Below are 13,186 nucleotides of genomic sequence, written 5' to 3'. Positions count from 1 at the left end.
TGCGTGCTCGCACCGACCCTGTTCTGCATCTTTGTGAACGGGGTTGTTGCCCACCTAAACAGGATCCCCAACTCCGATGCCCCAAAATTGACCGGCAGCAGGGTGCCTGCAATCATGTTTGCAGACGACACCCTGCTGCTGTCTAAATCCCCCATGGGGATTCAGCGCATTTTGGACGGTTTTCTAGACTTTTGTAATGATCGGGGATTGGAAATCAACCCCCAAAAAACTAAGTTCATGATCCTGAACCCCAACCCCCAGAATCGAGCCCCACCCAGGCTAGGCACAACACAACTGGAACGTGTGCACAATATTGAATATTTGGGGATCACGTTAAACGAACATCTATCGTGGACGTCTCATCAGGCCAAAGTGACTATCAAACTGGCACAGTTGGCGGGTGGCACTATGCGCCTGGCGAACAAATCCTTTTATCGTCCACTAACCCCAATTATTCACATATATAAAACTCAAGCACGGGCGGGTGTCACATATGGGGGTGAGCTCTGGGGTCACACATCTCCCAAAGTTACAGTCCACCGAAAATAAATTCCTGAGACAGGTCACTGCCCTCCCCCAGAGCACTCCATTACTCCCCCTCAGATTAGATCTGGGAGTAAGACCAATAACAGAGGAGCTAGGTCTTAAACCCCTAACCTTTTGGAGGCGTTTGTGGTGCAGCCCCGATCTCTTAAATTACAGAGAGGAACTCCAGGAATTCTTGCAGCTGCGGAATGCCACGAGGATCCCGTGGCTGACCTATGTCAAGGGAAGGCTCGAGGATCTGGGCTACCCGGAACTATGGACGGATCCTTCCAACTCCTGTACAAAGATTTCAAAGAAGGTACTCGCGAGAGCATACTACGAACTGATGCTCACAAGAGCTATCAACGACAGCCGTGAAGGATCCCTGACACACTTATTCCTGAAAGCGAAAGACTCTTACTGTCTCGAAAGTACTCTTGATGCGATCTCCCCTCTGCTAACGAGGAAACTATTCTTTCAATGGAGATACGGATGCCTCCCTCTAGCATTTTTTACAGCGTCTTGGTCTCCTCGCTCCACCATAGCAACTTGCCCTGTCTGTGCTCATCCGAAGGAGGATGAAGTTCACGCTGTTTTCTTCTGCAAGGGCTATGAGAGGAGCAGGAAACGTTGGTTAGTCCCGTTACTCAGGAACTTGGGCTTCAGATCCTTCCAACCTGCCTATAGAGTCTTAAAGACAGATCTTTCTCCTATTGTTGTCTTTGCACTTTCAAAATTTTTAACCTCCCTGTGGTTTACTCGTAGTCGCGTGCTGAAAAGACTTGTATAACAGACCCCCTGATAGACTTTAGCACAGTACACTGTACCCTCTGTTCTCCTTTTAATGTATTTTAATGTCTTAACTATTGGATCACATCATGTTTAATACGTTTATAACTGTGTATATTTTGTTATGTATCTTTCATGATCTGTGATCGAAATAAAGATTTTTGAAACGAAAAAATGAAACGATTTCAACTTGGAGCTCAGAGGTTTCCTCAAAGGCCCAATTAGGAAAGGTGTATTGAAGGTTTTATTGAAACGTCTTAAGGTGTCTGGTGCCAAAAAATTTACTGCAGGGACTGTGATAGACAGAAAAACACTTTTCATTGGCTGTAATCAGCGTGATGTATTTACAGGAAGTTCCCACCCTCTTACTATTATTTTGGAGAGGTACAATATACACACCCACTCCAGTCTGAACTGTTTTTTGCCAGTCTTGGAATGTTTGCGGGGATTGTTCCAAAAACAATGGCATTTGGAGGACAGGACTCTGAACACAACTCAAGGGATGAAGAGCAGCAGGAAGACCCACGGATACCCTCCCAATCCATTGTTTAAGACTGGTTCCATATTCCACTGAGCGAAAAAAAAAAGGTCTCAGTCAAGCTGGTGACCTGGCTTTATTGTGGGTACGTTGGCTGCCTCAATCTGGATTTTAGTGTTAGATGCGGGAAGACACTAGGGATTACCATAGTGCACTCGCCATAAACAACACCAGCCATCAAAGGCCAAGTTTAATGTGCTCAAAGAATTTTGCCATCTTAAAAATATCCAAAGTCGGTAAGGTTGGCCCGTGACCTTTTACCTTATTGGTGAGAGCGTGCACAAGACTCATTCCCAACCACTAGCTACTCCCAGGCATAAGTGCGACACCTCCAGGTAACCACTTCAGAACACTTTCTGGACCAGAAGAGGATCATAATAGGACTGAATCTGTTGACTGTGACCCGAGAGGAGACCTTCTACCTCTTGTAACCAGAGCAAAGTGTCCTCCAAGGGTCATAAGGCTTACCCCCTTTTCAAGCTACAGGGAAATGACAGGCTGCAAGAGGCCTTTCCCTGGACGTACCCAGCTGAACAGTGACAACTGGACTCAGATGGACTGGACTCTGCTGTTGGCCTCTCTCAGGCTCCCTGTGAGCCTCTAAGTGCCTTTAGTGGGGGGCTTTAGACATATATTCCTGTGGAGGCCTGGGATTTAAAGGACTATCACAGAAGGTAAACTTTTTGACAGGAAGAACCTGGTTGGAGTATCTGACCCACGCTCCTCGCAGTCAGCCTCACATTGCGCCTAGGTTCTGGTCTTGAGTGACCAGCGGCTATCATTGGTGTTTTGTGCTGCTTGGCGCCATTTCTACTTCAAACTTTAAACATTCATCTCCCACATTCCCCTTATTGCAGTTTTGTCATTGTGTCATTTTGGTGAGTAAATTCTGGTCTAATTTTGTTTGAGATTTTTATTAATTTGCATTCAGAGTTTATTACTTCTTGATACTGTATAAATACTTTATACATTGCCCTCAGCTAAGCCAGTCTGTTCTGTGCCATAGCTACAAGGAGGCTGAGCTCAGGTTAATTAAGTGACTTTAAAGGCGCACCCTGACTACGTTTATAATTATTATTTGAGGTGGGTAGTCAACCACCCCTAATAATCCAATTTCTTACAATAAGTAAGGGGCAACTGTAGGAAAGTGGGTTTCTGTTGCAGTAACCCCCCACTTTTTGCCTGGCTACTGATGCACTTTTTGTTGGTATGCCCTGGGTCCCTGCCATTCAGGTTCCCAGGGCCTGTGTTCTTTCCCCAAAACTAACCCAATTGGCATATCTGGCCACAGGTCAGCCCCTGGTAAATGGTACCACAGGTACCCAGGGCACTATGACCAGGCAAGACCTTTAAGGGCTGCAGCAGTTATTGTGCCACCCTTAGAGGCCCTGTACCCTGACACTCACAAACTGCCTTTGCAGGCTGTGTGTCTTGGTGCAGAACAAAGTGAAGAGTCGACATGGCACACGTGCCATGCCCACAAACCAGTGCCCTGGCATACATCAGTCACCCCTCTAGCTGGGTGCCCTATGCCAGTGGTGAGGGTACAGGTGCATGAGCCCTGTACCCCTACAGTCCCCAAGTCCATTCATGGGCACTGTAAGTGCAGTGCTTCCATTAAGAGTATATGGTGCTGGGAGTTTGTCATTACGAACTCCACAGCACCATAATAGCTACACTGAAGACTGGGAAGTTTGGTATCAAACTTCTCAGCACATTAAACCCACACTGATGCCAGAGTGGAATTTAATGTAAAATGCACAACGGAGGGCATCTTAGAGGTGCCCCCTGAAACTCGACCAACTCCTAGTGGCCTGACTGAGTGGCTGCTTAAGCTGCCACCACCAGACATATTTCTGGACCCCTGGGTCGAGAGCCTGCTGCTCTCGGGGGCCTGAAACAATGCACATCCTGGGACGAGGTTGGGCCCAGGATGGGCAAAGTTCACGAAGGAGAGGCTTCAAAGGCATGCCACCTTTGTGGGCCTCTCCAGATCATTTGCTGCTTTCAGCAACTGGTCCCCACTGGTTCTACCCCCCCTTTGGGCGGGAGAACCGGCGGAAAAAATAAGTGAGGAAGGAGGTGTGCCCACCTCTGCCAGCTCCACCCCTCAGGTGGGGGTGGCGAGGTGAAGCACAGCCTTGAGTCCCCGCCATGTTGAGGATGGGGTGACCCAGCCAACCAGGGACAGGCTCTTGCCTCCCTCCCACAGGAGTGGCAGAATAGCTGTAACAGCCCTCAATTTAGTATTTAGGGGGCACCATAAACCTTGCTTCCTCAGATTGGAAACCACAAGAAAAGATGATAAGAAGAAGGACTGAAGAGCCGTGCAGAGCTAACAAGAGGACGACGCCCACTGACTTGGCCCAAGCCCAACAGGCCTGTCTCCCCTCGAACCTGCTCCTGCGAAATCCCGGCGTGTCCTGCAGCCAGCAACGTCACAAACCCCGGATGACCTGCCTGCCTTCACTTCAAGGACTATCTCCCGAGAACACCAGACGCGTTTAAACTGCAGCTTCTGGTGCCAGCCAGGAACCGCAAATCCAGCACACTCTGCGCTCGACCAAGCTACCACTTTAGAGAGTAAGGTTCTATCTAACTTTAACCTCTGCCTACCTCTGGGGGCTCTTGGACTCTATACACACTGTAATGTAAATGTAAATGTAAATGTCAAGGTACTTATAGAGCGCACTGTCACCAGACGGCCACCTTGCGGTGTCACCTTTGCGGTTTCCTGGCGCTGATACTCATACCGCTGTGGAACCCCTCCTGGCTTTCCCTGTGAAGTGTCCACTCCTGGGCACCCCCAGGGTGAAGCCAGGCATCCTTAGCGCTGTTGGGGCCGGTGTGGAGGCTAAGCAAGCTATTGCCCAGAGTTGCAGCGTGGGGCCCGTGATTAGAATAGGCACCGAGGCGAGAATAGACAGGTCCGAGGAAATTGAGCCCGAGCCCCGCCGAGGTGGGAATCGAACCCTGGTCAGAACTCTGATTCAGGGTCTGCCGCTCTAACCATTGAGCCACACTCCTCCACACCTCACTTTGGTGCAGTATATATAGAGCCAGTTCTTACAGCAACATGTTGGACCTTGCTTGTAAGAGGCTCAATGACACATGCCCAAATCCTTAGAAATTGAACATTTTGTGACAGGTGCTTTAGCATCTCCTGACAGGCCAAGATGTAAGGCCCTGATGTCAAGGCAAGTCCCTGAACATAGGAGTCAATTGCTCATTAATATAGAGTGAAGTTGTGGGACAAAAGAGGGCATATGGAGGGACCCCAAGATGTATGTTAGGATTAGTAAAATACCCTACTAATGCAGGCAGCTTTAGATGGTTTTAGCTGAAAGAAAATTAGGCAAAAGAGGGCACTGGGTGATGAGCATGCAAGTACAGAAGAAAGTGGTTAAGGATCAGAGAGATACAATCCACATTCCTTACAACACCTGATTTAAACATAAGAAAGACTGCCTGCATCAAAGAAGCCACTGGGAGGGGGGGGGGGGGGGGGGGGGGAGAGAGAGAGAAAAGAAAATTGAAAGACAATCTGGAGTCTAGAAAAATGTGAGTAAAATGGAAGGAAGACATGATCTGGTTTTAGAGAGGTTGGAACGAAGCCCACCTGTTTCCGTCGGCGGCTGCTGCTCCTGCTGGAAGCCCTGGAGTGTAGCTCCCCTTGACTGGGCAAGCTTTCAATGTTCTCTGCTGCCTCTGTTGATGCCAGCAGCTCACCTTCTGTAGTTTTTGCCTCTACAGTTTTTCTTGCATTTTTCCGCTGGAACCCTCTTCCTCGGATTTGTGGTGCCTCTGGCTGTATTGCCTCTGTCTGGTTCTTTGCTTTTTTCAAGGTAGGAGACTGCTTCTTTTGGGATATTGCGCCTTCTGGTGCAGCACTTTCCACATTTCCCTGGCTCTGGCCGTTCTCGCTCTGATCAATAATGACAGCAGCCGCTGCACCTTCATTAGGTGCAGTGTTGTTCCGCCTCCTCTTCTGTTCAGTGCTTCCTGCTTGTTCAGCACTGTCCTGGCCTCCCTCCTCGCTCTTGTTTTGCCTCTTCCTGCGACCAGTAGCTCCCCCTTCTAAGTCTGCCTCTTGAAGACGGGCGCTTGAGGTGACAGCAGACTGAGACACAACAGCTTCTTCACTTGAAGTAATTATCCATTTTCTCTTCTCATTGATCCTTTCCTCCTGCTCAGCTTTGATTAAATCATTTTTCTCGATCTCAGCATCCGGCGTCTGGTGCGGTCCTGCTTCTTTGCCTGGAACGTCCAGATTTTTCCCACTCTGGCTGCTATGTGCCTCACCATTTGCAATGGCTATATCGGAAACAATGCCATCAGATGGTTTAGTGTGCTCTGAGCTTTGGGTTTGTTCAACTCTGTTGTCTGCTGCCACATCCTTCCCTGTCTGCTTCCTCCTTCGCCGCCCAGTTGCCTCTGCAGTTTTCCCAAGTTCTCTCCAACTGTTCTCGTCACCGGCAGCAGAAGAGGCTGCACTATTCATGGCAGAGTTTGTCTCGTGTATCTTCTGTTCGCTGCTTACACTTCGGCTGAGGTTGCTAACCTCTTCCATTGTTTCTTCACTTTGTTTTGTGACACTTCTCTTCCTAGAAGTTTGGGGAGTCAAGGTGGAGTTTCGGACCTCTTCTACTTCTGAAGCTCCTGCTGTACTTCCTCTATTCTGACGTGCTCGGCAGAGTAGTGCATTTTCCCCGACCTCTTCAGCCACTTCTGGCCCAACCTCTATAGTTCTTCTCTTCCTAGAGTATTTGGATGCTACGGTCTCTTCAGCGACCATTATATCTTCAGAAGCATCTATGGTCTCTTCCTTTTTACAAGCTTGGGAGGCTGTAGTGGAGGCTACGGTCTCTACAGTACCTTTTTTCCGAGATGTTTGGAGGTTATCTCTGGTCTCTTCTACAGTCTTTCTGGTTCTTTTCTTCTTCATGACTTGAGTATCTAAGACCATTCCAGCCTCTGCTTCAACTTCCTCTTTCGTCTCTCTTTTCTCGGTTTGGAGAACATCTTCACCCTTTTCCACAAGTCCTTTTTCTTTACCAACTGTCCTTCTCTTCCTAGCTGCTTGGGCATCTAAAGTGGTGGAGGTCACATTATTTGTCACTTGCTCACCATCGCCCACTGTTCTCCGCTTCCTGGTAGTTCGAGCAGAAGCATTTTCAGTCTGGTCACTTGTTGATGTCTGGATACTCATCACTGCCTGTTCTGCACTGAGGTCTTTCACCTGATCATTTGGCACAGCTTGTTCTATGCTGAGGGCTGCAGCCAACTCTTCTTTCTCAACAGAACCCCCTGCTTGGCTGTTTGTCACCACCTGTATGCTAGTGGGAGGTGGCAGCTCAGGTGGGCAAGTCCTTCCTTCAGGACTGCAGCTTAAATTACCATTTTTAGTCTTTGCCTCTTGCTTTTGCTCAGAGGTTAGGTCCGTGGTTGTGCTCATTTCAGATGGAGGTTCCAGTTCTGTAATCTTGGTTGCTTCGATGGTGGGAACTTTCTTTGTTCCTTTGCGTGCACCTGATGCCTTTGGTTGACCTTGCTCTTCCTTCACCCCTTCCTTTTCTACAGGACCTCCTCTCCTTGTTCTTCCACGCACAGATAGTGTTGGTGTAACCACTTCTTCCGTAGTACTGCTAATAACGGATTTCCTGGACCGAGACACTCTGGTTGGAGTGGGTAAGTCCACTGGGGCTACTACTGGATCCTGCTGCTTTTGACTAGCATCACTGGAACAGACTTTCTTCTGCCTCCCACGGCTACGTACAGGAACAAACTCAGACTTGCACTCTTCCCTGTTCTCTGCTTCTGTGGTAGGTGCCTTCCTACTGTTTCGATTTCCCCTAGTTTCTGGCTCAGCTAGAGTCATAGATTGCTCGATCATTGGCAGGGCAGCAGCCTTCTCACCTCGCTTTGCATTTCTTCTCTGCGTCACTGGTGTGGCTGTCGAGTGACTGCTAACATGTCCAGCAATGCATGCTTCTTCAGCATCAGTCCGATCCATACAAGAAGCTGCAGCATCTGCAAGAGGTGGATCTTTAGAAGCCTTTTCAACAGAGGTCAGTGGTGTATTACTGATCCTCGCTTTTTTTTCCATAACATGAATTTGGTTAGTATTTACAACTTTTGCATCATCAGTACTTGGAGTTTTGGGATTAGGCACTTCCACATGAGTAGCAGGAATGTGTGTAGTTTCTGGAGTATCTACACTTAGAGTAGCTGATACTTCTATACCAGGAGCAAGGGAGTCCATGGTCACCGCTGCTTCAATGCACACTTCCGGTATACCAAGCCCAGTATGCGTGTCAGCCTCAGAAGCAGCTTCATCCTCTGGCTCTTCGATAGCAGCTCGTCTTCTTAGGCCCCTACCACGCCTGCCTTTCCTGCCAACTCCGTCATCTTCAGTCTCCTCAAGAGGCTGCACCGCCTGTCCCGGGAGATTCTCACCCACTGTGCCCTTCATTTTCTTACTCCTGGCTGGCGTTGATAATGTAGCAGAGGCTCTTCTTGCCAGTCGGCCTTGGGCAGTTTGTGGTCCATCGTTAGCTTTGGGCTCTACTTCCAGGACCTAAAATGAAACACACAAAATAAGGTACCAGTGTCTAATGTGATACTGCCAACATAATGGCCATGATGAACAAGTTACTTACCTTCGGTAACGCTTTTTCTGGTGGATACAGTATCTGCCTGTGGATTCCTCACCTTGTGAATATCCCCTGCGCCAGTATTCCACAGAACTTTTCTTCCCCAGTGTTAGACCTGTCAGCCCTTTGGGTGGTCCCTCCTCATCATTATTTATTTTGTCCCACTTTTGCCTCAAACCCTGTTTGAATTTTTCCTTTTTGGGAACCACCAGACTTTTTCGTGTTGCTGCAGATTCAGGGAGCCATTTTACCTACCCCTGAAACTTCTGTCTGAGGGCCTGAAGCACAAAATGGTGGCCACCTGTGACATCACCAGCATCCACTGGAACCTGCTAGCACCTTCCAGAACATTCCAGAACCCTGTGACAGTTGGAGGCGGTTTAGAATGTTGGGAAGCTAAGAGAGAGAGTTGGCAGTTGGAGCTGGCAGTTGGCACCTGACTGGTGAAGAGTGAGCAGCACAAACGTGAAGGAGGAAGGAGTGAAGCAGCAGGGGTGGAAACTTGTGCCTGGAGTGGGGTCCATAAACCCACCCTTGATACTAGTCCCTACTGACGGAGCCCAGCCTAGAGCCCTGTGTGGGAAGAAGTCAGAAAAACCATCCTGAGGACCTGGACAGCAGGAACAGGCCTTAGAAACAAGAGAACAGCAAGATCCTGACCTGGAAGCTGGTTTCCCTGAAGTCCGACGTCGAGTAGCCTAAGACCTGGAGCCAGAGGTGGAGAAGCGGCGCTGACTGGAAAAGCAGACGTCGTACCCGGAGCCGCCAGAGGTCGAGAGAGGGCGCCGTCAGAGGTCGTGAGGAATACCAGAGGTCGAGGAGGAAGTCACCCGAGGTCGAGTGAGCGGCGTCATCGGAGGAGTGAAGTCCGCCCTCCGGAGTCGTCGGAGACCGAGGTGAAGGGTAACGGAGGTCGGGAGTGAGGATCGCACTCCGGAGTCGCCGGAACCTGTGAGAATCGTGCCGGAGGTCGGGAGTGGAGGTCGCACTCCGGAGTCGCCGGAAACCTGTGAGGAGCACCGGAGGTCGGGAGTGAGGATCGCACTCCGGAGCCGCCGGAAGTCGACATCGAGGCAAGGCCGGCCGACGTCATCGAAGCCGAGGTCGCCATCGGACCGGAGCCGCCCGAAGTCGACACCGAGTAAGACTGCCCGACGCCATCGAATCGGAGGTCGAGATCGAACCGAGGCCGCTGACATCGAGACCGGATCCGCCTGCCGGCGTCGTCAAAGAACTGACATTGTGCCGAGGCCGCCGACATCGAACCGGAACCGCCTCACGGCATCGATACGACTCCAGCGGCGTCGGAGCATCAGAAAAAGGGCAGTAAGTGGAGTAGAGGGCGCCTAAGGCCCTGTGGAGACCTGAGAGACTGCTCTAAGGGGCTAGGGAGGTGCTGGAACCAACCTGACTGTGCCAGGGGTGAACTGGGACTAATCTAGAGAAGTTGTGTGGAGAGAGAGAGCCAGGTCTCTGGTATTTTCCCCCTTTATCTACCTCAGTTTAGGCCTCAGCCTTGTCCAAGTCAGGGAGTAGACACCCTCAAGCCTTCCACATCCCCACAAGCTGTGCCTGGGCCAAATCAGCCCTTAGGAATTCAAAAGTGATCTGAATCCATGAGTGTCACTGTCAGCTTTTAAGTATTTATTAGGGGCACTGTATTTATTGTATTTAACCTATTTATTGTTCCACTGTATTTATTGGTCTACAGTATTTATTGATGCACAATATTTATTGGTTACAGTATTTATTGCCTCAGAATATTTAATTGCCTGTCTGTATTGCACTTTTATTTATGCCTTCAGTATTTATGATCACCCCTATTTATTGAATCATTAAGCCAGTATTTATTTGACCTGCACTTTCTAAAAAGTTTGTATATTGTGATTGTTATTTATTTTATCCACTCAGCAACTAAGAGAAAAAGCAGATAAAGAAAGTTATTTTCATAATTTTTACGGTGTAGAGTCGTTTTTGGAACGGATGCACGCATGGTTATTGTTTGGGTATGTTGTATGCTTAGCACGGAGCCTGATTCCTGACCACTCGAGCCAAGCTACCACAGTGTGTTCGGAAGACCACCACCACCCCTTCTAGTGTGGGAGTGGGTTTCCAACATAAATTGGTGTTCAGTGGTGGGATAGAGCTGTGCCTACGCATACTCAACAATAACTGCGGGTAGTCCATAGGCCTACACCGGGAGTTTTCTCAAGAGCGGCCTTCCTAATTGTGGGTTTTTGTTTTTTCCAAATTTACTCTGGTGGTGGGAGGAGGTATTATTAAAGGTACCCCCCTGCATAGTTACTGCACAAAAACCTGTCCTCTAACCTGAGTGGGCAAGATGGAGTTTGTACTAGAAAATCTAGAAACGTACACTGTGGGCCAACTCAGGGAGTTTTGCCAGCGGGAGGGGGTGTACTGTCCCCCAGGAGCAAAAAAGGGTGCACTCCAAACCAGCTTAAGGGCTTGGGGGGAGGCACGCCGAGAAAGCAAGGCTGAGGAGGAAGACAGGGATGGAGAGCCTGACCCCGAGGGGGCTGAGATGTACCAACCTGAGGTGGGGAACCTGTCAGCAGGGCCCAGAACCATTTCTAGGAAGGGCAGCAGTGCCTCTAGCGGTGGCTTGTCTGAGGTGGAGTTAACAGACCGGAGGGAGAAAAGACAGCTCACATGGGACTTAGCAAGGCTGGAGAAGGAGAAGGAGGAGCAGAGGATGGCCCATGAATTGCGACTGAAAGAAATAGATCTTCAGATCTTGAGAATCGGGGCACAACCTGTTCCTAATGGTGGCAGCCAAACCCAAGAGATCACCAGGGAACCTAAACCATACCTGCCAAAGGACATAGTAGCTAGCTATGGAGTGGGCGACGACATCGCCAAGTGGCTAGCGGCCTATGAGGTCTCGTTGAGGGCCCATGGGGTTCCAGAGAAGTACTGGGGAGGGGGATTGTACAAGTACATGCCTCCAGCTGGTAGGGATGCTTTATTGGCCCTCAAGGAGGATGAGCAGACCCACTACCCCACCATGAAACTGGCGCTCATCAGAAAGTTTGGACTAACACCTGAAAAGTACAGACAGAAGTTCAGGGGTAGTCACAAACTGGGCACGCAGAATTGGGTGGACTTCCTGGACTATGCGAAGAAGGCAATGGAAGGTTGGATTCAGGGCAGTGAAGTGAGGAACTACAAGGGGTTGTTTGACCTGGTACTGAAGGAACACCTGCTCGAGAAATGTTTCCCTGAACTGCGGCAACACCTGGTGGATAGCAAGCTGACCAGTCCCCGGAAGCTTGCTGAGGAGGCGGACATTTGGGCTAGTACCCGGGTGTCCACAAGGGGGACTGGAGGGGATACTCAAAAGGCCGGACAGGGCGCCCCCCAGAAGAAAGAGGGAGGGGAAAAGAAAAAGGAGTTCTCCAAAGGCCCCCAAAATAACTTCCAAGGGAAGGGAACAGGATTCACCCCTAAGGCTAACCCGCCCAGAAACCCTAATCCTGGCCAGAGTCAGCAGCCAAGGGTTGTCCATTGCTATGAGTGCGGTGGCGTTGGACACTATAAAGGAGATCCGAAGTGCTTGAAACGACCACCCCCTCCCACTGGAGGAAAGACCCCCGGAGTAGCTAGTGTAGTGCTCGGGGAGGAGATGCCCTTAACTAAGGGAAGGGAGTGGGCGGGTGTCACTTTAGTGTCCCTGGGAGAACGGGAGATGGTTCCTAAGATCCAGGTGCCCGCAAATACCGCAAAGTATGGGCAATGGGTCACCATCAACGGCCAAAGAGGGGAGGCTCTGAGAGACACAGGAGCCAGTATGACTATGGTGCGTAGCCAACTGGTGTCTCCAGAGCAGGTAATTCCCGATGTACTCCACCCAGCCGCGATGGCTGACGGCAGAACAGGCCACTATCCAGTGGCCGAGGTTCCCTTTGAATGGGGAGGGGTTGCAGGTTCACTTCGAGTTGCCGTAAGCCCTGCCGTGCCAGTCGATTGTCTGCTGGGGAATGACATGGAGCACAACGCTTGGAAGGAGGTGGAATACCGGACTCACACCGAGATGCTGGGTACACCTGACTGGGCCTGTGTTAGCACAAGGTCCACGACTACCCGAAGAGGGAGTTCATTTCGGCTGGAGCCTGGAACAAAGGCCCAGCCAGCTGCCAGTCAAGGGAAGAACCGAGGACAGGAGGAGCCTGCCTCGGCGTCCCCACCCCGTAGGACGGATAGGCCACCGGAGGTGGTGGACCAGGAGTCTGCGGTGGGGGACGTTACCAACCTGGAGGACCTACCCATCCCGGCCGAGTGGCACGTGGAGGGAGGCCCGTCCAGGGAGGAATTCTGCCAGGGCCAGAGGGAGTGCCCTACCCTTGAGGGGCTGAGGCGACAGGCCAAAGCCCAGGCAGCAGGGAACGTTGAAGGGAACTACAGTGTTTACTGGGAGGATGGCCTCCTCTACAGTGAACCCAAGGCACCCCTACACGGATCGTCACGAGCCTTGGTAGTTCCTCAACGTTATCGAGCCTTCCTTCTGGAGTTGGCTCACGAGATACCATTGGCAGGACACTTGGGGCAAGACAAGACCTTCGCCCGTCTTGTCCCACACTTTTATTGGCCTCAGATGAAAGTGTCGTCCGATACCTACTGCCGGACATGTGTGTCTTGCCAAGCCAGTGGGAAAACAGGGGTG

The 13,186-nt window shown here is 50.5% G+C and overlaps 1 protein-coding gene across 7 annotated transcripts in view; it reads right to left on the bottom strand.

The window, feature by feature from the left end:
* MDC1 (mediator of DNA damage checkpoint 1) overlaps window positions 1-13,186 on the bottom strand; it is a 212,987-nt gene that overhangs the window by 32,169 nt on the left and 167,632 nt on the right. For all 7 annotated transcript variants that reach the window (XR_014962557.1, XM_085609059.1, XM_085609185.1 and 4 more), the window contains one exon: window positions 5,472-8,429. Coding sequence is in view for 6 of the 7 variants with exons in the window: in XM_085609059.1 (XP_085465185.1) it covers window positions 5,472-8,429 (2,958 nt within the window). In the remaining variant the exon portion in view is untranslated. The remainder of the gene's footprint in view (window positions 1-5,471; window positions 8,430-13,186) is intronic.

This window comes from Triturus cristatus, chromosome 1_1, assembly GCF_964204655.1.
Source record: "Triturus cristatus chromosome 1_1, aTriCri1.1, whole genome shotgun sequence".
NCBI lineage: Eukaryota > Metazoa > Chordata > Amphibia > Caudata > Salamandridae > Triturus > Triturus cristatus.
Note: the sequence above shows the minus strand (reverse complement) of the source record. Positions and strands in the feature narration are given on the sequence as shown.